Source organism: Vicugna pacos, chromosome 13 (assembly GCF_048564905.1).
Source record: "Vicugna pacos chromosome 13, VicPac4, whole genome shotgun sequence".
Taxonomy (NCBI): Eukaryota; Metazoa; Chordata; class Mammalia; order Artiodactyla; family Camelidae; genus Vicugna; species Vicugna pacos.
Window position 1 is genome coordinate 41,669,472 of NC_132999.1, and position 26,917 is coordinate 41,696,388.

General features: G+C 49.2%; 1 protein-coding gene across 18 annotated transcripts in view; it reads right to left on the reverse strand.

Moving 5' to 3' along the window:
* The window catches only part of LOC107034401 (uncharacterized), a 161,863-nt gene that overhangs the window by 105,540 nt on the left and 29,406 nt on the right, over nucleotides 1–26,917 (reverse strand). For 14 of the 18 annotated variants that reach the window (XR_012079294.1, XR_012079290.1, XR_012079281.1 and 11 more), the window contains exon 2: nucleotides 16,972–17,016. Coding sequence is in view for 1 of the 18 variants with exons in the window: in XM_072974754.1 (XP_072830855.1) it covers nucleotides 16,626–16,685; nucleotides 16,972–17,016 (105 nt within the window). In the remaining 17 variants the exon portion in view is untranslated. Of the gene's footprint in view, nucleotides 1–16,625; nucleotides 16,686–16,971; nucleotides 17,017–26,917 lie in introns of all 18 variants that reach the window. The other 4 variants (XR_012079286.1, XR_012079289.1, XR_012079285.1 and 1 more) reach the window with 1 other exon arrangement.

A 26,917-nucleotide genomic window follows, 5' to 3' on the forward strand; every position in this document is an offset into this window, starting at 1 on the left:
GGCCACCTACGAGCCAAGGAGAGGGGCCGCAGAAGAACTCAATGCCTTGATCTCAGACATCCAGCCTCCAGAACTGTGAGAAAATGCATTTCTATTGTGTAAACCATCCAGCATGTGGTACTTTGTTATGACAGCAGCCCTAGCAAACAGATAGTCTGGTGAGTTGCGGGTGGACAGCCGGGAACAGCATGTGGTCTCTCTCAGCTGTCAGGAGGTGAGAGTCGGGGGCGGGGGAGCCCTGGGCTAGTGCACAGGTGTGAGTGAGCGTGTGTGTGGAACGGGGTCAGGGCAGGGAGTGTATTTACATCTGCATGGGGTATGGAGGCGAGTGTGCACTGACTTGGTGTACGTGTGTGAAACCACGGGTGTGGCCATGTGGGTGGGATATGTGTACACTCGGGTGGGTGGAGACATCTGAACATAGGTGTGTTCATTTATCTGAATCTGGCAACAGATTCAGAGAAAGACTTTGCTGTGCACATGCACTCACGCACACCCGTACGTCCCCAACGACCTCCCCTCCTGAGCGCCCAGGACGCCCTGGCCGGGGAAGCACTTGTGCACCACCTTCAGAGTCTGCTGCCGGCCCTGTGCAGTGGCTGGGTCCCGGTTTATTATCATGCACCCAGTGAGCACTCATTAAACGTTTCCTCTGATGACCACTGTCGTTCTTAGCACAATTTTACAGATGAGGAAACAGGTAAAATGGTCCACTCAAGGTCACCCATAATTAGTACATGGTAGAAACAGCAACCAAATTCACAGAACCCCAGCTCCCAGCCACGGGCTTTTTCCCTACAATCTGCTCTTTCATACACAGACCTCAATACACATGAGGGCCACCACACAAAGACAGACACATGGGCGCTCATCACACACACCCCCACGCACAGGTGTCCATCACATACCCACACACAGTGTCCATCTCACACACACACACACGCACACACGCACAGAGTGTCCATCACACACACATAGTGTCCATCACACATACACACACAGGTGTCTATCACATTCATACACATACACAGGTGTTGGTCTCACACGCACACACACACACACAGGCATGCAGACACCTGACTGTAACAATATAATAATCGCTAATATTTTGCAACAGACTTAGCACTTTGTATGCATAATCCCAATTCAGACTCACAAAAACCCTGTAGAGTAAGTGCCATTCTGTCTCTCAGACAAGGAAACAGAAGCACAGAGTGGCTAAGGAACTTGTCCAAGGTCACCTCAGGTTAAACAGAAGAGCCAAATCAGTTTGCTTTCGACCCTCTGCGCTCCGCCTCCCTGTGCGCATCTCTCACTCGCTCTGCAGAAGGATATAATTATTCACCATACAATGGCCTGATACTAAAACGAAATTCGCAGCGACCTAGGCAGACACCTCAAACTCGGCTCCTCCCCGCCACCTTCTCCTCCCAGGGAGAGCCAGAGAGCAGTGGTAAACAATCCTACATCTGCATAATGGCTTCCTTTTTCTTCCCGACTAAATTGGCCAGAATCCACAGCTCTGCTAAACCCAGAGACCTACCCGACTGACAGACCAACAGACTGACCCACTGCCTAACAGACTGGGGTCCAGTTCGAGCCACCCGTAAACAAGGGCGTGGCTGGAGAGGTGGGGACATCCCTTTCTCTCTGTCTGGTCTGCACAGTCTAGAATTTGGGAGTTTTCAAGTTTGGCTGAGAGCACCAAGGGTTCGACTGATGACCCATTTGGAAGATGAAAGTTTGGGCTAACAGCCTCCAGAACAAACAGCAAAAGTCATGGCTGCAAATTATCTCTCCTGCCGGGGCCAGGATGCCTGGTGGAGATGAAGATAGATTTGATAGAAGGACATATGGAAGTTAGGTTCCCTTCAGGGCTCGTAAAGCCTGTCAAAAACCTTTCCGTCTGAGTCAGGCCGAACCCAAGATGCTGACTCTCATCCTGTGGAATCCACTACCTGTTGATAAAACCTCCAGAACATTCTGCCAGCCAAGCAGTCTCCACCCTAACTTTTGTCACGCCGCACGCAGAACTGAAGCCACAGCTATGGGAGGGTGGGTCCTGGTATCAAAGCACGAATATTTATTGAGCAGCTATTGCATGCCAGGAGCTGAGGACGTCCCTGGGAAGAAGCCATGGTCCAGGCCCTCATGGGGTCCGTGGTCTTGCCTCTGAGCAAGGGACAGGCCAGGGACAGGCCTGGAGCAGAGAGGGCTTCGCCTGGGGCTTGCTGTGGGAGAGGCAGGGCCGAGGGCAAGAGCCTCCCCCAGTGTGCGGCCTTGACACACGGCCTGGAATCCCTTGTGCACAGAGAAAGAGGCAGGAATCTTCCCAGGAAGGACCATGGAAACCCCAGGGATGTCCCTGCAGAGGATGGAGAGGACCCAGCTGGAGGGAAAAGGAAGAGTCTCCCATCCTGCCCCCTCCTGACCCTGCCCCATCTTCTTTTTCCAGCACTTCCCCCAACACACACACACACACACACACACACACACACACACACACACACACACACACATGAGACCTCTGGCTCTAAGGACAGATGGTCACCTCCAAAATAAAAAGGTGAAACAAAGAAACCAGTGTCCCTTCTGCAGCTTCCAGGCCCAGAGACACCCTGACCCTCACTGACAACATCAAGGTGGCGTTGGCCCCCAAGGGTGCTCGCCCCGGGCCGGGCACTGAGCAGGCGCTTCACACACCTGCCTTCTTTGTCCTCCCCGTAGGCATGGACCCACGGCCACTGCAGCCCGCGCTGGTGTTGGGGGGTGAATTTTAACAAGCTGCCCCCTTGGGCTAGGGGATTAGAACAAAGGCGCTGCCTGGGAGGGCACAGGGTTTAATGAGCAGGCGGCATCAATTCTTCTAACATTTAGTTGAGGGGTCTTTTGTTTTTCCCCCCTTAATGGGGGCACTGGGGATTGAACCCAGGACCTTGTGCACACCAAGCACATGGTCTACCACTGAGTTCTACCCCCCACCCCCAGTAACATCACTGTGCTTTTTAAAATGTGTCGCATTCAGTGCACAGGCCAGAGCCTTAAGCAGCACCCTGGCTTTGTGGAAGCTGGTACCCCTCTACTCTCCCTCTGAGGGATAGGTAGGAGGGGACCTCGCTGGGGTCACAGCTGGTAAGTTCCCAGATGTAGGATTTGCCCAGGTCTCCAGAGCCAAGCAGGTTGATGTAGCCCAGTCTGGGGCGGGTCGAGGAGACGCCACCCCGTCCTCAGAGCACCCAGCCCAGTATGGGGGCCTGGACCTAGGCAACAGGGACCTGGAGCCCTTCCTGGGGTTCTCCACTCTGAAGAGAGTGACAAGACAAGCATGAAGCCAAGGAGCCCTGGCAGATCAGCTCTGCCCTTGGTCCTTCAAACCTGCCGTGGAGATGGGGCTCCAGGTCCTCCCAGCCTGTGGTCGGACGAACGGCAGCAGCCCCAGGGCCCTGCGGAGGGAAAGCCAGGCGGGGGGGCGGCCGCCAGCGGGAACGGGCTGTCACTCAGCTGCCGCAGCTCCCCGGGGAACATTTTACAACTTCACCTATTCCGCGTCGCCTGCTTGACGGAGCATCCAAAGCAATTCCAGGACTATATTTCATTGTCACATTTATTTGCAAGGGGTGTCAGTCAGGCCCCGGAAGTCGGCTGCCCTGCCGCTCCGCGCTCTTTGTGACACACACACACGGAAGCACACGCTTCCCAAGCACAAACTCATGTTTAGGTACACCTGGAGACACATGGAACACACCCAGAAATACAACATCATGCCCACGTCATGGACACACAAACATGGGGTCAGTGAATCAGGGCCCCCAGGTTGCCCAGCCCCAGGACACACCGTTTCTGTCTTGGATGCTCTCATAGATGGTCATTTACAGGCACACAGCAAGGCACACAGGTTAGTGTCCATGATGTATACAGTCCCGTGCTCATGCGCGCACACACACACATACACACACAGAACACACCTGCAGTCACACAGACACCCGGAGAGCCAGAGTCCTCAGGCCACGGGCACCACAGCCAGACCAGTCCTAGGCAGGTGGGCAGCAGACACATCCTACCCCAGCTTTCTGGAGCCCCTAAATCAGGAGATATGCAGCAGAAGAAGAGCAGGGAGCTCCCCAAAGCCCCCCTCCTCACCCCATAAGTTCCTAGAGCTGAAAAGTCCCTGCTACACACACACACACACCCTGCCCCGCCACCACCACCACACACACCCCAACACACACACACACACACACACACACACACACACACACACAGCAGGAACCTCTTCAGCTGCCAAGTTGAAGCTCAATCATTAGCACTAATTACCACACTTGTTGGGAAAGGGATTTAATTAACTCTCTGCTGGGGCTCGAAGGGGAGCCAGGGCCCAGGGCAGGCTTGCTGAGGCTACGTCTCTCTCTCCCCTCCTTCATGTGGCTTTTCAGGTGTGGGGGAAGGGTCTCCAGTGAGGGAGTGGAGGGGGCCACATGTCTGGACACCTGAATATAGACTGGCATCTACCTTACACATCCAGATGTGCACATATATACATGGAAGCATCCCGACCAACACGTGAACCCCAAACTTAAAAACAGATGATGATGATAATGATGATGATGATGATAGATAGATAGATAGATAGATAGATAGATAGATAGATAATGAATGGCTAGATGGCAAGATAGAAAGTAGATGAATAGATAGACAATAGACGGATGGATGGGTGGATGGATGGATAAATAGATAATAGATGGATACCGGTGGAGGGGAGGGGGAAGGAGGAGGGAGAGGGACATGAGTGGGTAGCTGGGTGGTGGAGAGATGGATGAATGAACAAATATAGTTATATACAATCAGGTACACAAGGAACACACACAGCTATGCACTCTACACGGTCCTACAGGGGGACACACTTTATAATCACTTTATAACTACCCACTGTGTGCGCATTCTCTTTCCCTCTTCCCTTTCTCCTTCCAATGAAGGGAGGCTTTATGGCTTAGTGGTTGAGAAGTGGACTTGAGTGGTTCCATTTTCTAGGTGTGTGAACTTGGACACGTTTCTTAAGCTCTCTGGGCCAACTCTTCCTCACCTATCAGATGTGCTGGTGTGAGGAATAAAGAAGAGGAAAAGTCCCTCGAAGACGTGAAAAGTGCTCGGAAGAGTACCTGGTAGATAGTAAAGGCTCAGTGCGCCCTAGCGATTATCGCTGAAGTGGGTTTTTCTCCTACAGGTAACCATCTGGGGGCCCCAGAAATACCCAGAACAGGTCCACATCCCCAGGGAATGCAGCGGAGGGCTCGTGGCTCCACCTCTCCTCCACACTCCGGGAGGGCCCCACATACACACCCTGGAGACCAGGTCCTGGACGGAACCCCAGAGGCGGAAGGGAGAGCCCCTGGGGGTCCCGTGGGGCCACGATCAGGCACAGCATCCGCATGTGCTGAGATGGGCTGAGCCAGGCCCAAGCCATCAGCCAGGGAGGACCAGCCTCTGGGCTGCTGAGCCCCTGGCCCCAAACAATGATATATATTTTCAATTTTCTCAAAGATTATATTTTTTTCCTCCAGACGTTCATCTTGTGCTTTTTGACCAGGATAAACTGAAAAATAATGGAATCCAGATAGGAAGGGATAGTCATTTGTCCTGCACAGATTGCAGTGTGGACACCAGCTCCCCCACCAACCAGGGGCCACTGGGGAACACGTGGTCAGCCCAGAGCGGGATGGGGGATCTGGCGGAGGTAGCTGGCAGCCCCTGGGACACTGCAGTCCCCAATGGCCTCCAGACAGCCTGGTGGCATGAAAGGGCTAGGGTGTGACCTTAACTAACTGTCACCTCTTAGAGACTCATTTTCCTCATCTGCAAAATGGGGATGATAATTCCTTACTTGTCTCCCCAAAGAGACGACAGGAAATTTAAATCAGCTGCCCATGGGAAATGTTCTGTGAGATGTGACCCCCCCACCCACACAGGGGGCACCTGTATCCTGAAGGACACACTCTCATAGCTCTGGGCCTCAGGGCTGGGTCTAACGAATGGGCTTCCTTATCTCTTCTGCAACTGACCCTGTCAAGTCTCCCAGACTCTGGCACAACCCACGCCCTGGGACCCTCAAGCTCCACTGGATGGATTTCCATAACTCCAGCACCTTGTCTAGCTTAGAAAGACTGCCAAGATGGTCCCTCTTGTTCTGAAAGACAATCAAAGAAGGCCAACCCATAAACCTGAGAGTGTACGTTAGTGCCCACTCCTTTGGGAAGTCTAATTCAAATCCACTTTGCTGCAATATACTTGCTTACTCTTACTGTGTTGTCAGTAGGATCAAAGCCTGGTTGACCAAGGTCTCATTTTCTGCCAAACAAAATCCTTCTTTTCCGAAGTTCCATTCCTGGTGACAAGGCTGACTAATGAATAAAAAAAGACATTGGAGTTGGGAGTTCAGGTCCCAGCTCTGCTACTTACTGGCTGTGTGACCTTGGACAAGTTACATAACTTCTCTTAGTCCTGTTCTCCACAGGGCTCAGGATCGTGACTTGCCTGCCTCCAAGGCCACTGAGAGGAGGTGCCGAAGTCCCTCAGGGGTAATGAAATAATCCCTCACGAGGTGAGGGATGCTGGATCCCAGGAAACTGGCCCCTCTCCAATCCTGGCAACACCCCTCCCACCCACCCCCACCCCAACGCCTGAGCTTCAGCCTCCCTGCCAAGGGCGAGACTTTATCTCTCCAGAGCAGGAGGGAGGTGATTTGAAGGAGAGGAGTGGAGCTGCTCCCTCTCCGCCCAGAGTAATTGGTGGCAATCCCGCAGCCGGCCTATCGCCTCACTCCCAGCTGCGGGGAAGCTGTAGCCTCATCATCCGTCATTAACCGGGCTCTTCTGGCGGCTCAATTGTAGAACATGATTTTAATAACCCTGGCAGGAGCGGATCATTCTTCTCTTGTCACTTAACTCCGATTCTGTTGCAGAGAGACAGAGACGTGAAAAGGGAGACAAGCTGACAGAGCGGCAGAGACATAGTGAAAGGGAGAACTAAGGGACAGCAGGTCAGCAGGGAGAGGCATCTAGAGATCTGAGAACGGGAATGCAGTGGTCGGCCAGAAGAGGGAGAGGGGCAGCAGGGAGGAGCAGGTAAGGGGGCGGCAGTCGGGGAGAGCACCCTCCTGCCCTGGCCGCCCCCTCACCTGCCCTGTGGTTCCCACGGCTGCGCCCCACCACCCGCACCCACAGCAGTGGTGGGGTGGTCAGGATCAGACACCCCCCCAACTAGGCAGGTCTGGGCTGCTCTCTTGGGCCGTCCCTTCTTGCTCAGCTTAGGGCCTCATGTGGATGGACAAAGTGCCCCAGGGTTGGGGTGGAGGAGGATAAAAGGAGGGTCCCGGATTTGGGGCCCTTTGCCTAAGATCAGTCATTCCTCCAGAAAATGGCTATAGCCCAGGGCAGGGGTTAAGAACACAGATGTGAGTCAGACAGATGCCAGGCTACAGGCCCAGCTCTGCCAATTGCTAGCTGAATGGCCTTTCCTGATCTTGATGTTCTGGTCTGTACAATGGGTACCTACTTCACACAGTTGCGTGATGAATACATGAGCTGATGTGTGTGCCACACACACGCAGTGCACGACACATGGAAATAGGTGAAACACAGAAAACAGATGGCTTGGGCAGCCAAGAGGGCTCTCAAGACAGCAAGGAGCTGGAGCAAGGGGCATGCTATGAGCTGTGTTCGGACTTCTCGAGGCCTGGCTCTGCCAGCCCTGGGAGACATCCTGTTCCACCAGAAACCACCAGCAGAGGCAAGAAGAGAGCCACAAAGAGAGTCTTGATGGGATTCATGGGGCCCTCCCAGGTTGCAGCCGGGATCCCAGCATGGGTAGAGCAGAATTGTAGAGCAATTGGGTAAAGCTGGGGGCACACCGCCACCTACTGGTCACTTTGGGAAAGACATGAGAGACTCACAGGAAAGAGGAAACAGGCTTGCTTCTCCAGCCTTCAGGGGCACCAACTTTGGGGGCCTGACCCAGACTGGGTCCCTAGGTTCTGTTCCCTGGCTCAGGGCCCACCCAGACCTCCTGGGCAGACCCAGAAGAAGGTAGTGACCAGGGCACAGTTCTCCAAGTTGGAGGTTACAACAGAGGCAGCTCCATTGTCTAAATGGCACATGTCCCTCCAAGCCCCGGGGTCAGAGCCCAGCACTGGGAAAGAAGCATCTTCTTCAATTTAAGTCTGTAAGACTTTGCTGTGGACTGGGGTCTCAGAGAAGAGGGAATCCAGTTCCCGGCTAAGAGGAGCCACAGTCCGGTTGGTGTGAAGGGGCTGAAAGCAGAACCTGCCGGCGGGAAGAGGGGACTGTGAGACGTGAGAAGGTCTGCAGTGAGAAAGAGCTCAGGGAACGTGGGGTACAGCTGGGGGTTCTGGAAGTGAGGGGAACCCCATCATGACCATTATTAACTCAGTGAGACCTCAGTTCCTCCAAGGGCCAGGCCGATGGGCAGGTTTGTTCCCAGCCCATCCAGTGACTGTAACGGTCATCCCCAGTCTAGCCTCGTGCTTCCCTATCTGTGAAATGGGATGAGGAGGCGGCACTCAGGTCTGTATCCTGAGCTTCGGGCTTACAGCCCAACGGTGCCACTTCTGATTTCTGCTTTCTCATGTCCAGGAGGAACCATGCTGTTTTGAGACCTGCTGGTAATTCCTCTTTCTCAGGAATGGCTGGCGAGCCCAGTGGTGAAGTTAGAACCAGGACAGGAAGGGGGACACTGATGTCCATTGGACCAGGGTTTGAACAGGGGCGGGAGGAATGACCAGCACGTCCTGAGGCCAGGATGCAAAGGCTCTTAGCCAACAGACCAGCAGGTCTGGCCTTTGTGACCAAGGAGCCCAGGTCAGGGTGTCCTGGGACACTGGAGACTTCCCAGGAGCAGCCTGAAGGACAGCTGAGGCCTTTGTCCTGAGGCTCAGGCTTGAGTGGGAGGCCTTGCCCTTAGACTGAGGCCGCAGAGCTCCAGGGACTCCCCGACAGCCTTCCCACTGGTGTGGGGCTCCTCTGGACAACCCCCCATGCTCCCTGCCTCCAGGGCCCCACCGACCTCCCACAGAGCCTGCTCATTCCCTGCCTCTCTGTGGAAGCCTTCTCTGAATCAGGTCATGGTTTATAATGTGGGGACTTGCCATCAGAAAGCCCCCCAGGGTGTGGCCGCCCGCATCACACTTGGGATCATCGTCATTCCCTCCTCCCCATGGAGAGCAAACGCATGCCGTGTCACAAGTCCCTGGTCACATCCAATCAGTGTCCAAGTCCTCTTCATTCTCCTTCCTTGAAATCTGCATGCTTTTCTCACCCCCACGGCCTGGGCCACTGGTAACACCAGCCTCTGCATGCTCCCAGCTCCCCCACTGCGTGGGAAGACCCAAGCTCCCTCATTGTCCCAAGCCCCTCAGTGAGTACCTCCCAAAGAGCAGCAGAATCAGGTGCCCGGCCTCAGCACAGCCTGACTCTCGCTGGCCCGTCCTCGCCTCTTTCTCCATAGAGAGCTGGGAGTCACAATCCTCGGGTTCTACCCAGAGGTGCCCCTATTGTCTGCCATGATGGTCCCCACCCACCCTGAGCTACACAGGGGCACTTTCTCATCTTCGGGGCAGTGTGTCCCTTTTTCTGTGGCTTGCCCCAAACTGCCCCTTGAACGCTGGCAAAATTCCAAGTCTCCCCACCACCGTGAGATAAGGGGCAACTTCGGTGCTGGGCTGCTTTCTGCTTCCTGGGCAGCCCCAGCTCTGGGTACCAAGGAGGACCCAGCATCCCGCAGGGCTTGTCCTCTTTAGTTTGCAGCCAAGGGTACCCGCAGCCAGGCTGCTCAATGCCTTAAACTAGCCCTGAGGTTGGTGGCACTGCTAAGCCACTCACCCCCAAGTGAAGGACAGCAGAAGGGGAATCCCAGGGCAGCAGCCTCACAGCAGTGACAGACAATAGCCTGGGAGCTGAGAGCACAGGCCTTTAAAGCCGGGTCGCCTGTGTTCTCCTCTGGGTTCGGCCACTTTCTGGGTCACCTCAAGTTGGTTACTTAACCTCTCTTGTTCATCTATAAAATAGGGATGCTGCCAGTAGCTGCTTCATCAATTCTCATAAAGACTGAACGAGTTAGTACATGGAAAATGTTTAGTTAGAATAGTGACTGGAACACAGCAAGCCATATACGAACACGACATGAATCAAAAGTGCTATCAGTTGGTTTCACTGTCTTGGTGTTCAAGTCAGGGTGTGTCCACATAAGAACCCAGGTTCCATTAACCACCTGCCCCCAATGGATACATGTTGCCTCTCCTCAAATAAAACCCACGTGGCCAGCCTCCCTTGCAGGTAGGTCTGGTACGTCACTATGCCTGGCCTCTGAAGTGTGGTGTGGCAGCTTCTAGGACTTTACTTAGAAGAAAGCCAGAGCTTGCCTTTTGCAGCCTGTCACCCCACCCTCCAACTTGTTTCCTAAAACATAGGTCTGCCATCTTACACCAGGAGGACAAGAGCTGCTCCCTGGGGATGGGGAGCAATGAGATGCAAGAAGCCTGTGCCCATGGACACCCCGAGCCCCCTCACCAGCCCCGGGCCTCTACATGACAGAAGAAGAAACTTCTCTCTTTTTTAAGCCCCCAGACAAAAAAATACACTTTCCCAGTTCCCACAAAGTTGGAAACGGGGGCCCTGGACTTGGGCATTCCGGTTGGGGAAGCATTTCTCACAGGTAGCAGCCTTCAAAAATCTCCCAAGTCAAGTCACTTCCAGGAGGGAACCCACATTCTGATGGAGGCCTTGCTCACATCACTAAAACCCACTCAGGGCGCCTTCTTATTCCCACCCAGAAGGACGAGCCTGGGTGTTGTAGGCAACTGGTCAACCCTAACCTAGAGGTCTTGACTCTCATGGATAAGAAGTGTAAGTATGTTAACTTCTGAGGCTTGGCGCCTGGAAGGGTTCCTGGATGAGCTTCTCATGCGGGCGTCTTCCATCAGAAGTCAGGTTTCCTGTTTGTCCTTGACATCATCTGCCATCTTGGGCCAGAAAAACTGAGCCCAACCAGCTAGAGTTCTGTCCCTCTTCAGGTGGTCAAAGCCATCCTCCGGAGCTCGGAAAGGCAGTACTTGGGGGCAACTGGGTCTTTCCTGATTGTTCCCATTGCCCTTGGCAGTTTCTAACCGGTGAGTCTGTCTACCCCAGTCCCCATAACACGGAGGAGCCTTTGGAGAGGGTCCTGCTCCCTCCAGCCAGGCCCCACTGCCGGTAATCTTTCTAAATAAAACAGCTCCTGGGGGTCCCCATCCTCCATCTCAGCCAGGTTTGCAGGGGGCCTGCTCTGGGCCACACACGATGGGGAGGGGGAGCGCTGTACTGGGGCCACATCCCAAACCGCCCTTGAAACAAGTCAGTGGTTCCCATCTCCCAGTTTCTCTGTCCCCTCTGAGCCTGGCATGGACCACGCACCTTGGTCCTGTTCCCCCTTGTCCTTTCCCACCTCCACAATCACTTCCCCTGGGAGTCTTCCTGGAGAAGGCCATCTCTGTTTGGCTGCATCCTCTTCCCCAGATCTCCTGGACACTTAGAGGCTCAGCCTATGACACCTGATGTTTGTTCCTCCTGTGACTGTGTCTGGCCCAGAGAGATCGCCCAGCGGTTGCCCTCAAGGGTGATGACCGTCTTCTACTTTCTATATACCTTCTCCCCCAGATCCATCCCCTCCACCCCCACCTCCACGTATCTCGTATCTTAGAATCTTGGCTGAACAAGCCATTAGTGCGGCCACAGAAGAACCAAAGACCAGACCCAGGACAACACCAGAGGCGCAACTCGGTGGGGCCTCCATCAATAGGAGAGAGAGAGAGGCCCAGCCAGGGGAGGCAGCTCACCCCCAGGGCCCGCCCTCCCTTCTGCCCCACCCAGCAAGGGCTCTCTTATCCTCACCTCTCCCCTTCCTCCCCAACCCCAGACGTCGGCCCCCTGACCTGGGATTCCTTCCTATGCTTGTCTTGAGAATTCTCTGCACTTATTTTACAGACATAATAGCTGAGGCCCAGAAAGGGCTACAACTAATTGTAGGTCCTCTGGCTTCTTGGTGAAGAGCTGGGGTCCCTTGGACACATGCACAACCCCAGACAAATGCTCTGTCCATCCAGTGAGACAATGTGACCACATCATGTTCCTCCTCCCTTCCTCGCTGCCGGTCAGCGTTCCCTCGCTGTCCCCCATCTTCCCAGCTACTCCTGCTCTGTCTTCTTCAGGACTTTTCCACAGGTCTCGCCCAAGGATCATGGATCCACCCTCCCCTCCTCCCTCTCTCATCAATTTCATCCGCTTTCTTCCCTTTAGCTCCTTCCTCTGGGCAAAGGGTCTCCAAAGCCTGCTTCTAGTCCTTTCCTCTCACTGACCTTGGGTCCTTCCCAAGGTCATCTCTTCCTGATATTGGGGTTGTCAGTGGAACCAACCGCGGCTTGTGTCTGAGCTCAGTCCTCCCCTGGAGCTCAGGGGCATCTGAGGGTTCCTAAGTGGGGAGGGAGGGGGCAAGCCACCGTGAGAAATGTGCGTGGAGCAGAAAGAGCCTGGGCAGGAGGAGAGAGAGGACCTTTCGAGGGCTGTGCTGAGTCTTCCAGTTCTCGGGTCTGTCCCTAGAACTCACATCAGAGCTGTGAGTAGCCACAAGGGCTACTAACAGAGCAACTTTCCCCACGATTTCTGTGATACATGGGGACGGAAGCAGCCTAGCTTCAGTACCCACACAACAAAAGGTGACCCAGACGCGGGGTGGGCGAGGGCCAGGCTGCTCACTTCTTCAAGGAACTCAGTATAACTGTGATGCCTTGAAGTCTGCAGGAATGCTGATGCCACTCTGGCTTTTGGGAGTCTCAAGGCAAAGTACCAAAGTCATGGCAGGCATGGGTGCCCCACAGAGGGCCCTGGCAGCTGTGATGTGGCGAGGAAGCCTCAGGCAACCTCACAGATGGTGGACGTCAAGGGGGTAGGAGGTAGGAGCAGGAGCTGAGAACACGACGGATGCCATGAGGTAATTCAAGCTGGTCGGCTCTTTCACAAACACCATGCAAAACCCCCTGGAGGCTTCCAGAAATAACTGGACGAGAACTGCAGGCTTCTGGAAATCCTGGTGAACAGATGGGTATAGAAGCCAGCCAAGGACAGGTCGTGACTCTTAAAGTGACCCCACTGATACCTTTCCCAGGCCTTGAGGGAGACTCTAGACAAAGTGCTTGTGCCCAGTCACCGCCAACATCGTTGATTCCCTTAAAACCGAATCCTTCTTCCAGTGAGGCTCTTGTGTGATTGTCCAGCTGCCCAGGTTCAATGTTATCATCAAGAGTTCACGTGTGTCAAACATCTACTCTGTGGCAGACCCCATGCTAAGTAGTTTCCAGGAATTATGTTCATTAATCCTCATGGCAACATTTGAAAGTAGATACAATGAAGATCCCTATTTATAGCTAAAGAATCTCAGAAAAATTGTATAATTCGCACCAGGTTCCTGAGCAAATGATAAGCAGAGCTAAGATATAGAGGCAGTCTGGCCACAGAGCCCTCAGTCTCCACCAGCATCCTACATCATCCTCAGTTAATGGCTAATTCTTCCCCTGCTCCCCCATATCCTCTTGTTATTGATGCTGCTGCTGCTGTCAATGTTTTAAAATCCACATATGCTTCGTTTTTTCCCAAAAGGACATGAGATGGCTTTACAGTAGGAAAGATTAATTCACTCAACAGATTCATACTGCTCAAGGGGAAAAAAAAGCACTCTTAAGGGTTGCTGTAGGTGCTGTGATTGATCCTGAAACTTGGCTTTGAGCTTCCTGGCAGCCAGGGCAAAAAAAATGAAACACTAAGTTCTGACACTCTTATTATCAGAAAGGAGGAAGCAGATCAGTTCCTCCAGAGGGACAAATATTTCCAGGAACCAGTTCTGAAAGAGGCTTCTCATATGGGGCCTCATGTCGGGGACATGGTGACATAATAAAAAAGCAATCTTCTGAACGATTTGATGGCAAGAGCAGATGGAGGACTTTCAGTATAAACAGAGAGGGCATCATGCAGTCTTGGAAAAAGCAGACTCAGGGTCCCCAGCATGTGGAATGCCTGTAGGCTAGAGCTCAGAAAAACTAGAATTTCCCCCCATGTGTCTAAGCTCTTGCTGGGTTTTGTCTTTTGAAAACAAAAAGCTGTATTTGGTTGTCTGATACATCCCAAAGCATTATGGAGTGGGGATGGGACAGAGCCACAGGCTATGAACACCAGAGATGCCCCAAAAAGGGTAGTTCTGTTCTGAAATTTGAGGTTTCATGCACACACTCATTTATCAGGTATTTATTGTATCCTTTTTTTTCTTTTGTTATTTAATTATTTTTTATTTAATCAATTTACCTTGTTTGTTTTGGGGGGGGTAATTAGGTTTACTTGTTTGTTTATTTATTTTTAATGGAGGTACTGGGGGTTGAACCCGGGACCTCCTGCATCCTAGGCATGCACTCTGCCACTGAGCTATACCCTCCCCCACATTGTGTCCTTTTTGTGCTAGCTTTTGCACTAGATGGAATGAATGAAATAAATAACACAGGATTCCTAACCTCAAGGAACTCAGGATAAAGAAACTAGTTTTTTTTTTTCTTGAGCACCTAATATGTGTCAAGCACTGAGATGGGAGCTTTGCATATGGCATCTCATTTAATATTTCTAACAAACCTATACAATAAGTATTATTATTGCCAACCACAGCACAGGACCAGACAGAAACTGAACCCCATAGTACTGGGCCTCACACAACAGCACATGCCCAACAAGGAGGCCAAAGACCCATCAGCTTCTGCATGTCCAAAAGACCTCATCTGGTTGTAGGAACTTCCTTGTTCCAAGCTCTGGTGGGGAACCCCAAGTCAACATCAAATGATGTCCTCATATATGAAAATGCTCCTAATCAACAAATAATTCCAGGCAAAGGAAATTTTAAGATGGAAAAAAGCCTCTGTTCAACGCAACAAATGTTGATGGAAAACTTCTCCAAGCCTGGATTTGTGCCAGGCAGTGTGGATACCCAAAAGAGTAAGACGCCATCTCTGACTTCAAGAAGCACCCCTAGCTGAGTGGGGCATGAAATACATAAATGGTAACTTTCAACATGATTTGATGGCTGCTAAAAATAAGGTAAGCCCGGGGGCTTTGAAAAGACAGATGAGTCTTCCCTGGAGGGCAGAAGAGTCCTCCAACCTGAAGGAGGACTGCGAAAGGCTTCCTGGAGGTGGCAGCACATAAGGTGAGTCTTACAGGATGAATAAGATTTATCCAGGTGGAAGAAAAAATAGTGGTAGGGGAGATAGTTGAAAGGGAATTTCAGGCAGTAGAAAGAGCTTGAGCTAGGTAAATAACATGGAGAGAGACTCAGGGGGAGAGGGTAGGGGGAAAAAGTTAGGAATTAACAGAGCCTAGTATTCAAGGCTAGAAGCCATGAGGATGAGATTAGACAGACTAGCAGGGCCCAAGTCTCGAGGAGCTTGGACTTTATCCTGAGGATAGTAGGAATTGTTAGAAGGTTTTAACCAGGGAAGTAACTTGATCACAGTTGTGCTCTGGGAGCTTCTCCCAAGCATCAGTGTGGAAGACGGTTTTATAACCTGGAGACAGGAAGAACACGTAAGTTACGAGAGAGAAAGTAGGGAGTTGCATGAAAAGGAGAAAATCTCTTTCAGCACCACTGTAGATATTGGGCCCTTACACTGCAAATCAACCAGCTCCTTGAAAGAAAGTGCCTTTTAGAGCACTACTAGGCATGCAGAAATAAGGGACTGCTTCAAGTCCTCTGGCACCATCAGCAGAGAAATAGGAAAAACTGAGTTTTTCCCATTTGGATGGGAAGAGAACTTTAAGAAAACAAGAGAGTGAGAGCAAATGCTACTGTTAGGAGACCAAGACTGGGATAGATGCAAAACGGGGGCCGTCACTTTGACATTAACCCAGGACACTCCATAGTGACTAGGACAAGCCAGGACAGCTGTGCTAAAATTAGAAGGAAAAAAACAAACTTAGGATGAAAAACATTATTAAAGATAGAAAAGGTCAGTATATAAAGATCAGAATTTTACTTTTCCTGGAAGACAGAGCAATTCTAAATCTGCATGTACTTAATAAAATAGCATCCAAAAATAGAAAGCAAAACATGATAGAACTACAGGAGGAAATAGAAAAACCCACTACTATGGGGATAGATTTGAATACGCACCTCTCCATTACTGGTGGGTCAAACACATTGTGTTGGCAAGTCAGAGGGTTTGAACAATATAACAAGTTGAGTTTAATGGAAATCTATGGAACTCTGTATTCAACTACACTTCTCAAGTACACATTTCTTTTAAATTATTTTAATTAGTCATGTACGAGGTTATAAGGCAAGTCTCAATCCAAAGAATCATCATGTACAGATCATGTTTTCTAAGCACAACAACTTTAAATTAGAATTCAATAAGAAACATACATTTTTAATTCCCATAGATTTGGAAATTTTTTTTAAGTTTTCTTCTAAGTAATTCATAATTCAGAGAAGAAATCATATTGGAAATTTTAAAACACTTAGAACAGAATAATATGGAAAATAATGCCTACCAAAATTGTGGGACAGAGCCAAAGTAATATTTCTAGTAAAATGAAGAGCCTTGAAAATTTCTGTTAGAAAAGATGAAAAGACAAAAAAATTAATGAACTAAAGCCCAACTTAAGAAGTTATAAAAAGAACCATAGAATAAACCCAAGGAAAACAAAATCACAAAAAAGGAATAAGTGCAGAAGAGAAATTAATTAAATCAAGCAAAGAAAATCAAATTAATGCAAAGTAAAATAAAACCAAAATCAGCAATCAAAAATTGGTTTCTTGAAAAGATTCATAAAAAGACAAACCTCTGGCAAGATTGATCAATAATAAAAGAGATTAAAAAACTAAAAATAGACTTACCATATGATCCAGCAATCCCACTCCTGGGCATATTCCTGGAGGCAACTGTAATTCAAAAAGATACATGCATCTCAGTATTTACAGCAGCACTATTTACAATACAAGACATGGAAACAACCTAAATGTCCCTAGACAGATGCCTGGATAAAGAAGATGCGGTATATATATATAACGGAATAGTACTCAGCCAAAAAAAGAATAAAATAATAACATTTGCAGCAACATAGATGGATCTGGAGATCGTCAGTCTAAGTGAAGTAATGCAGAAAGAAAAGAAAAATACCATATGATAGCACTTATATGTGGAATCTAAAAAAAAAAAGACACAGATGAATTTATTTACAAAACAAAAACAGACTCATAGACATAGAAAACAACTTATGGCTACCAGAAGGGAAAAGGGGTGAGAAGGAATAAATTGGGAGTTCGAGATTTGCAGATACACACTACTACATATAAAATAGATAAACAAGTTTATACTGTATAGCACAGGGAACTACAGTCGATATCTTGTAGTAACCTACAATGAAAAAGAATGTGAAAACGAATATATGTATGTATATGTATGACTGAAACATTATGCTGTACACCAGAATTTGACACAACATTGTAAGCTGACTATACGTCAATTAAAAAATGGGAAAAGTTAAAAATAAAATACCTTAGAAGAGCAAAACCCCAAGAATAGATACTGCTGGCGAAGAAAAATAAGGCAAGGGAATGTGCTTTACCAAATATCACAGTTAAAGCAATTGTAATGATATGGCATTGACATAGGGATGGTCAAATAGATCAATGGGACAGAATAGAGAGCCTCAAACCAAAAGCATACAGAAGTAGCACTGCAGATCGGGGAAAGGAAGACCTATTAAATATGTGAGTAACTGGATAGCCACAAAGGAAAAAAAAATGAAATTGGGTCCTTTTCTCCAACCATATATGATACCAGTACTAAGAGGATTAATGCCTTAAATCTGAAAGGTAAAACTTTTAAACTCAAAGAAGAAAATACAAGAGTATGCGGCCTCAGAACAGGAAAGGTTTTCCTCAACAAGGTAAAAAGCATCATCCAAAAAAGAAAATATTCATAAATTCAGTTACATTAAAATTAAGAACGTTCATCCATCAAAACATCACAAAGGAAATAAAAAGACAAGCCACCAACAGGGAGAAATTATTTGCAGCATACACAACTGACAGACCAGCTGAAAACATGAGCAAAAGACATGAACAGCCATTTCTCAGAAGTGGAATTTGAAAGACTGATCAATGTGGGAAAAGAAAATCAACCTCATTAGTAATCATTAAAAAGCAAATTAAGACAACATGAGCTACAGTTTTACACCATGCCGGCAAAAATGCCGAAGTCTGACACCACCAAGGGTTGGTCAATGGGAACATTTACACCCGGCTGGTGGGAATTAGCACAAGCACTTGGGAAAATAAGATGGTGCCAATTGTTAAGTTTGAACATTTGCATATTCTACTTGTCCAGCAATTCTTATTGGAAAGAAACTCATGGACTTATGCAGCAGGAAAGAGGTACAAGAATATCCCTAGCAGGGAAAAAAATGGAAACTACCTCCACACCTATGAATAAGAAATGGATAAAGCTGATTTTTGCTATGGCTACACAACGAACTCTACAGAGACGAAAATGGAAAAGCTTCCCTCACCCATAGCAACATGGCAGAAATACAATGTTGAGAGAGAAAAACAAGTTGCAGAAGACCGCATTCAGTATGATAGCATTGTGATAAAGTTCAAAAACGATCAAATCAAACAATATATTATTTATAGAAACATACATATGTGGGGAAGGGTGTAGCTCGGTGCTTGAGCGCATGATTAGCGTGCACGAGGTCCTGGGTTCAGTCCCTAGTACCTCCATTAAAAATAAATAAATATATAAATAAACCTAATTAATTATCTTCCTTCCAAAAAACAAAATTTGTTTTAAAGAAACATATATATGTGATAACTATATTTTTAAATAGAAAAGAAATAATAAATACAAAACTCAAGATAGTGGTTACCTCTGGGGGCTGAGGAGACAGGGAAGTAGACTAGGAAGGGATTTACAAGTGGATGAGAAGACATGGGTGATGTCCTAGATCTGTGCTTTCCAATATAGTAACCATGAACTCCATGTGGCTATTTTGATTTGTATTTAAATTAATTAAAATTAAATAAAATTTAAAATTCTGTTCTTCAAGTCGTGCTAGCCAAATTTCAAGTGCTAAGTAGCCACATGTGGCCGGTGGCTACTCAACTGGACAGCAAAGATTTATAGAACATTTCCATCATCACAGAAAGTTCTACTGGACAGCTTTGTTCTAGACCAGAGTTTGGTAAATTTTTTTGTAAAGGGCCAGATGGTAAGCGTTCTGGCTTTGAAGAACATAAAATCTCTGTCACAACTCTATTCTGATGTTGTACCTCCAGGGCAGCCACAGACAACATGTGAATGAGTGGACGTGACTGGGTTCCAATAAATCCTTATTTACCAAAACAGGCAGGGCACCGGAGTTGGCCTGCCAGCCAGTTTGCCGACCTCTGTTCTAGATCTTAAGTTGGGTGATCGGTTGGCAGATGATTATTTTATCATCTGTCATAATTTTCAAGCATTCTTACAGATCAAATATTACACTATACATTTTAAAATATATATCTAGAGACAATTGAAAAAATCTGAATAAGAGCTGTAGATGAGATATTAATTAATTATTAATTTCCTGATTTTACCATTGGACTGTGATCATGCAAGATAATGTCGTTGTTTTTAGGAAATACTATGGGTAATGGAGGGTCACAAGGGCAATTTACTGTCCAACGGTTCAGAAAAAAATTCGTGTATCTATGCATGTATATATCAAAACACCACAGATTGGGTGGCTTAAACAATAGTTTACTGGACACTAGAAGTCTAAGATCAAGGTATCAGCAGGGTTGGTTTCTTCTGAGCCCTCTCTGCTTGGCTTGCAGATAGCCACCTTCTCCCAGTGCCCTCACATGGTCTTCACTGTACATGAGCATCCCTGGTGTCTCTTCCTCTTCTTGTAAGGACACCAGTCATACTGGATCAGGCCCCTACGTTCATGGCTTCATATTAACTTAGTCACTTCTTTAAAGACACTACCTCCAAATACAGTCACTTTCTGCTAGGGGTTGGAACCTCAACATTTTAATTTTGGGGGAGACACAACTGAGCCCATAAAAGGTAGGTAGGTAGGTAGATAGATAGACAGATAGATAGAGATAACAAATTTGGTAAAATGTTAAGAATTCAGGTAAAGGTGAGACAGAAGTTTTCTGGACTATTCCTGCAACTTTTCTACATACCTGAAATGATCTCAAAATTAAGAACTTAAATACACATATATGTAATTATAAACACTTATAATAAGGCTAAAAATTACAACTACAATTTTACAATGGTGTATAATGTTATTCTTCAATAAAAATTTTACTTAAAAAAAATTAAGTCAAAAAAGATGAGAGGTTGATGTGCTGGCAAATCCAGCAGCCCAGAGGAAGGAGAGGACTGGGAAGAATCTGGTGATCAGAAGGCTATGTGTGATCTGGAGAGAGACGTTCCAATGGAGGGAGGTGGAGGAAGCTAGACTGAAGTGGAAGGTAAGGAAGTGGAAATAGCAAATGCTGACAACCCTTTACAATCATTTGGTTGTGAATGGGAGAAGAGAGGGTAGTACCAAAAAGGAAATTCTGCTGAAGGAATGGAAGAAAATGGATCATGGTGCAATGCTGCTGGCAGAGCCACGGAGCAAGGGAAGCCCAGAGCAGCACGGTATAGACACAGTGGTCATGCGCACAGAACCTGGAGTCAAGCTGCCAGGACTTGGAACCAGATCTTGGCTCTGCCATTTGCCAGCTCTGTCAGTTTTCCTGTCTTTGGTCTCTGGAGTGGGGGTGGTGATAACAGACCCTACCCAACAGAGTAGCCAGAAAGGTTAATAAGTTAATAAATGCAAAGTGTTTAAAGCAGAGCACAGCACCCAGGAAGCACTTAGTAGAGAAAGTTGTGGTAGATATTATTAGTACAAAAGCAGGGGGTGGGGGGTGGAAAGGGTGATGAAGATTGCTAGGGAAATGGGAGGAACTTGGAAGAGAGGTGGAGGGAGAAATTGGTTCTGGACCATGGGAGGGATTCCTCATCTTGAAAAAGGCCAGGATAGGTATGTTTGGGAGTCAGAAAATCAAAATTAGACTCTTTACTGGCCAATTGAGAGTTGATGGGGGGAATTTTTGAGAGGGGGGCCTTGAGTCTCAAAAGCTCTGAAGGGAGAGTTTAGGGACAGAGGACAAGAACAGAGTTTGAGGGGTTGTTTGAGGGCCCAGGAGAAGTCAGGACCAGGCACTTGTCTGATCTTCCATGAGGGTTTTCACAGACCCCATGCCAGGACAGGGTGAGGTGAGGTGAGGAGGGGGAGACAGCCAATCACAGCCTGACCTAGAAGGCTCTTGTGGCCAGGGAGGTGGGAGGACAGGGCTGCAAAGGTACTGAAGGTACAGGTCAGAGTCATCAGTGAGTGTACGCTGGGCTCCTGAGGGAGAAGGAAAGGAAGAAAGGTGAGAAGGGGGTTAACAGACAAGGAAATCGAGGAATTGGGGCCTGGAGGCCTCTCTGAGCTCAGGGAGCAAGAGCTGAGGGCTCGGGGGTGACAACTAGATGGACAGAGAGTGGTGGTCAAAGAGACGGGTGTTAGAGCATAAGGTTTTAGAGGTTGAGCAGTTCCAGGTGACACTGGGGTCCATGATATGACCACAGTATTGGTGGATAAAGTGGAAAAGCCATTGGAGGTGACTGGTCAAGGAACGGAAAGAACCAGGGTGTGGGCGCATCATCCATGAGGCTGATAAGGCACCCCCAGATGGGGCAGGATGGCAGCTGAGGGGAAGACTCTGAAGCAGGCACCCAGGTCAACAGAATGCGGCCGAGTGAGTGTAGAACAGGGTGATGGGGAAGGGTAGAGGGTGACACAGCTCCAAGGGCAAGATCCACATCTGGACACACCCCTGGGATCAAGAGGAAAAATCCAACCATACTCCTGGCTCCTGTCATACCTGGAGTTTGGGGAAAAGAGCTGCCTCCATTCACAAGGGCCGCAGGGAGGAAGTATGTTGTCCTTAGGGATAGGAGGCAGAGGTTCTGTGAAGAGCCTGAGGGTGTGGAAGGTTTACTTGGCAAAGACCATGACAACCTGGCTTTTGGCTCACACACTATCCCCAGGCCCAAGTGCAGGGCCAGGTTGGCAGTAGGTGCTTGAAAATATTTGCTGGATTGATGAGTGGGTGAGCAGATGGGCAAGTGGGTGGTAGATGGATGAGTGAGTGGACGGGGGTGATGGATAGATACATGGATGGATGGATGAGAGGGCAGATAGTTGAGTAAGTAGATGGAGAGATGGATGCGTGGATGGATGGGTGAGTGAGAGGATGTATGGAAAGAAGAGTGAGATGGTGGGACATGTGTGGAGGTGGGTGAATAAATAAGTGAAGTGAATGAATTGAAAAAACTGAACATTCCAGGAAACAGGACAACAGCCTGGGAGGTCAGAGAGGTGACAGAGGTCACAGGCCAGGCCTTTCCCCAGCAGCCTCGACCACTCATTAGAAAAGCTACACCCACAAGGAGGTTGCAAAAACCACTATCACTCTGCTCCCTGAGGGCCCCCAGCACAAAGGCTCACCTGTGGGCAAAAGCCCCCACCCGTGGCCCCTGGGTCTAGACTGGAAGCATAGAGGACACAAGACTAAGGGAACAGACTGGCTTGGTCTGGTGACCCCCTTCCCTCTCAGGATCGAGGCCAAGCACCCTAGGAAGCAGGGGAAGAATGCAGACCCCAGGTTCTTATCACAGAAGTTTATGGACCTGGCTTCGCCTCTGTCATGCCTTTAACAGATTATACGACTTTTCCTGGCTACTCTTTCTGACAAGACTTTTAGGAAAAATGCTCCTGTCTTCTCCCTTCTGCCTGCCCACCCCAGTGCATGGGGACATGAATCAGCTGCCTGGATCCAGTTACCTCACTGAAGGAAACCCATGATCAGGGCAGAAGCTGGCCTGGCCTGGGGGTTCTCTGCCAGCCACAGGGTTGCCAAGGAGATAGATTTCCTCCAAGCCAAGATAAGCATCTGAGCTTTATCTCACCTCAGCCTCTGATCCCCCACCACCACTAGGACCATACCCGCTCCCCAGACACACCACGGCAGGCCAAGCCCGGAGAGCAGAGATAAGGTGCTCCTGGCCAGCAGACCACAAGCAAGAGATGGAGGCGGGGGTCTTCCCTTTTGCCCACTCGAAGCTAAAATTCCGCTTCCTTCCTTAGAAGCGGGCCTCCAGAGAGCATCTGGGCAGCCATCCCAGCCTCTTCTCAGGTGGGGGCCCTGCATTTCACCTTCTAGTATTCAGCAATGATTACATCCTAATTGATTTCTCTCTCATTTTGGGCACTAATCAAAGGCAGAAAATCCAGCCAATCTGAGCATCAGGGAAGCAGAAGAGTGCATTACAGTAAAAAAGATTTTTCCAGATCTCTTAACAGATAAACTGATGGCCACTGCGGATCCTTCGGGCCTGAAGACCCAGATCCAACATCCAAATTACTCAACACCCTATCACAGACACCTCCCCCAAGCCAGGCCCTTGCTGGATCCTGGGGTCACAGATCCAGTCCTGGCCTTCACGGAGCACCTGGGAGCCTGGATGAGCAGTACCTGACCCAGCCTGGGAAATCCAGGGAGGCTTCACAGAGGAGATGACATTTCAGCTGGGTTTTGAAGGATGAAAGGTATTTCTTCAGACACAAAAATAAGGGGGATGGGCCTTCTAAGCAGAGGGAAGGGTGTGGGAAAGTCCTGGAGCCACGAAAAAGCAGCACCTGATTGGAAAGTGATGGTAAATGAAATGGCTGGGATCTCAGGCCCTTGAAGGGGAAGAGGAGATTGGGAAGGGACTATGGAGAGATGAGGCTCCAGTGTAGGGAAGGAGTTCCAGGTGCCAGGTTTTCAAGAGAAAAGCTGGAGGAGCTCAGGCGGGGGCATGTGTAGTTGGGGGATCTGTGTATTATCAGTGGGGAGATGGGGGTCTGAGAGATGCTGCCCAAGGTCATGTAGAATCAACGTCATCTCTGGGTCTGGAATGCAGCCCTGCCCCCGCCCCAGTCCCCCACTAATCCCAGGCCTGTGCTGCCTCTTCCTGCCTCCTTAATAGCCTCCATGCACACTCTTTCCTTTCCAGCCTCCATGCCTTTGCTCTTGCTGTTCCCCTGCCCAGAATACCCTTCCCTCCTCTGTACAAACCACACCCATCCTTCAAGTTCTAGCTGGAGTCCTACCTCAACCAGCGGCCTGGAGCAGAGATCCAGGGTCAGAGGTGGGTAGGGGTCAAAAGAGAGGTGGTGAGTGTGGCAGAAAGTGTACAGACCTGATTGAGAGCACAGCTCTGCTGAAAGTGAGCTGTGTGACTTGGGGCACATCACTTTCCCTCTCTGGGCCTCAGTTTTCTGCCTTTTCAGAGGAGAATAAGGAAAGGTCCTTATCCTCAGGGAGCTCACAGTCTAGAAAGGACCGTAAGGTTAAAAAAAGGACCTGTGAATTTCGAGGTGTATCAGATGCCTTGAGTATGCAAATGAGGGGAAAGTTTATGGAGAAACATTTAGGGGCATTTTCTCTGAGCCTTGAAGAACGGGTAAAATTTCAAGTAGTAGAGATGGAGGCAGAAGAGGGCCCACCAGGCAGAGAGCACAGCCTGAGCAAAGGCTGGGAGGCGGAAAGTTTAGGGTGTGTTCAAGGAAGAATGAGTGTCCCGATTCTGGTTCCTTCTGAGTCAACAGTTCAGGCGCTTTTTGTAAGCGGGCAGCCCAGGCCAGGCAGCCTCCAGTAAACACCTGTTTGCACAATCGAGGTCACACACAGGGGCATGCTTGCACAATGACCTGTTTGCACAATCTCAGCCGACTGCTGTATTCCAGCCAAACTGGCTGCTGGTGGACTAGCCGAGCCTCTACTTCCGGACACTCACCCCAGCTGGCCCACCTGGTCTCTGCCCAGGGTCCTTCAGGAACAGGCTGCTCCTTGACCCACCCAGCAGCCCATACACGACAGGCAATAACAGAAACAGAAACCATCCAACCCTCAGTAGGTCTGCTGAGAATGAGGTCCCCTCCCCAGGGCTCCCTGACTGGGGTTTCCAGGCCACAGAGGCCAACAGGCCTGATGGAGGAGGGGGCAGGGCAGGAGGGCTGGAGGGGGAAGTATCCACAAGGCAGACGCTACGTGTGAGTGAGGGGATGACTCCACATCTGCCTTGTGCTTTCCAGCTCACCAGAGTAAACATTTATTGAGCACTTACTGTGTGCCTAGCTCCATTCCATGAGCCTCAACCACATTATTTCTCCCAAGAATCCCATGAAGCAAATATTAATATTATCCCCATTTTAAAGATGATGAAACCAAGGCTCAGAGAGGTTAAACAACTTGCCCAGGATCACATAGCTAGTAAGTGGGAACCTAAGCAGTCTAACTCTTCAGCCTCTGCTCTTAATCTGTCTATATGCTAATCCCTCTTCCCTGAGGAAAGTTCTTCCTTAAGTCTAACTTTCATTCCAGCTGCTGCAGCTCCATTTCCTGGTGCAGGTCCTTGGTGGAGAATGGAGTACAGACGAGATCAGTAAAATCTTGCTCTGACATATTGAACTATGAGGAGGGGAAAAAAATAAAGGAATTTTCTTGAACACCTACTATGTGCTTGTTATCGTGCTAGGCTCCATACCGCCCATAGCTCATTTAATCATCACAAAACCCCTGGGAGGAATTATTATCCCTGTGGCAGATAAGGAAACTGAGGCTTGGAGAGGGTAAACAGCTTCTCCAAGATTCCACAGCCCAGTAGATATGCATTGAGAATTCCCTGTGTGCCCTATGCTGAGGCTGGAGGCAGAGATGAGAACATGGTTTCTGTCCTCAGGTTGTCCACAGTCTAATGGAGGAGGCAGACAGCTAACAACTACCACAGCATCACAGGATCGCCAAAAAGGGAGGGCACCTGACCCAGCCAGAGAGGTGCTTAGGGCAGGTGAGATGTCTGAGCCCCGGCAGAGACAGGACTCGGCCAGCGGGAGGTGACAGGGGATCAGCCCAGGCGGAAGTCTGCAGTGCCTCCATCTGAGGGGTGCAGAGACCCGGCAAAGGCAGGGAATTTCAGAGTTGTTGACAAGACTGAGAGCTCCCTCTAGGCAGGAACTAAGGCTGCTTTTTCTCACCTTTGTACTCCAGCATCTGCTCGAAAAACATGTTTTCTGAATGATAAACGAAAGGCCCATTCTCCATTAGGAACTGATTGGATGTGCAAGTGTGGGAAAGGGGTCTGAAGAATGACTCCTGGATTGGGTGACTTGGGGAGTGGGGATGGTGGTATAATTTACCAAGCTGAGGTCTATGGGGGTTGGGGACAGTTGGGTGACGTGAGGGGGGAAGATTCAACTATTCGATCATTCACATTAAATATTCAACAAATATTTAGTGAGGGCTCACTACGTGATGGACAGTGTTGAAGATACTAGAGATAAAGTTTTAAATGAAACAGGCTAAAACCTTTGCCTGAATGGAGTTTTAGTTCTAGTGGGAGCTAGGGCAGGGTCTGCCAGTGTCAGATGATGAAAAGTATAATGCGGGAAAGAGGGCTAGGGTGGTGGAGTTGAAAATTTTTTTAAGGGTGGTCATAGAAGGCCTCAATGAAAAGGTGACATTTGAGCAAAGACCTAAAAAGGGGGCAAGAGTGACCTATGTAGTTATTTGAGGGAAAAGAGTCCAGGCAGAGGAAACAGCAAGTGCAAAGGCCCTGAGGCAGGAGGGAGCCTAACAAGTCCAAGAAATAACAAGGAAAGGAGAGTGGCTGGAGCTGGACAGCAGAGCAGCAAGGGGG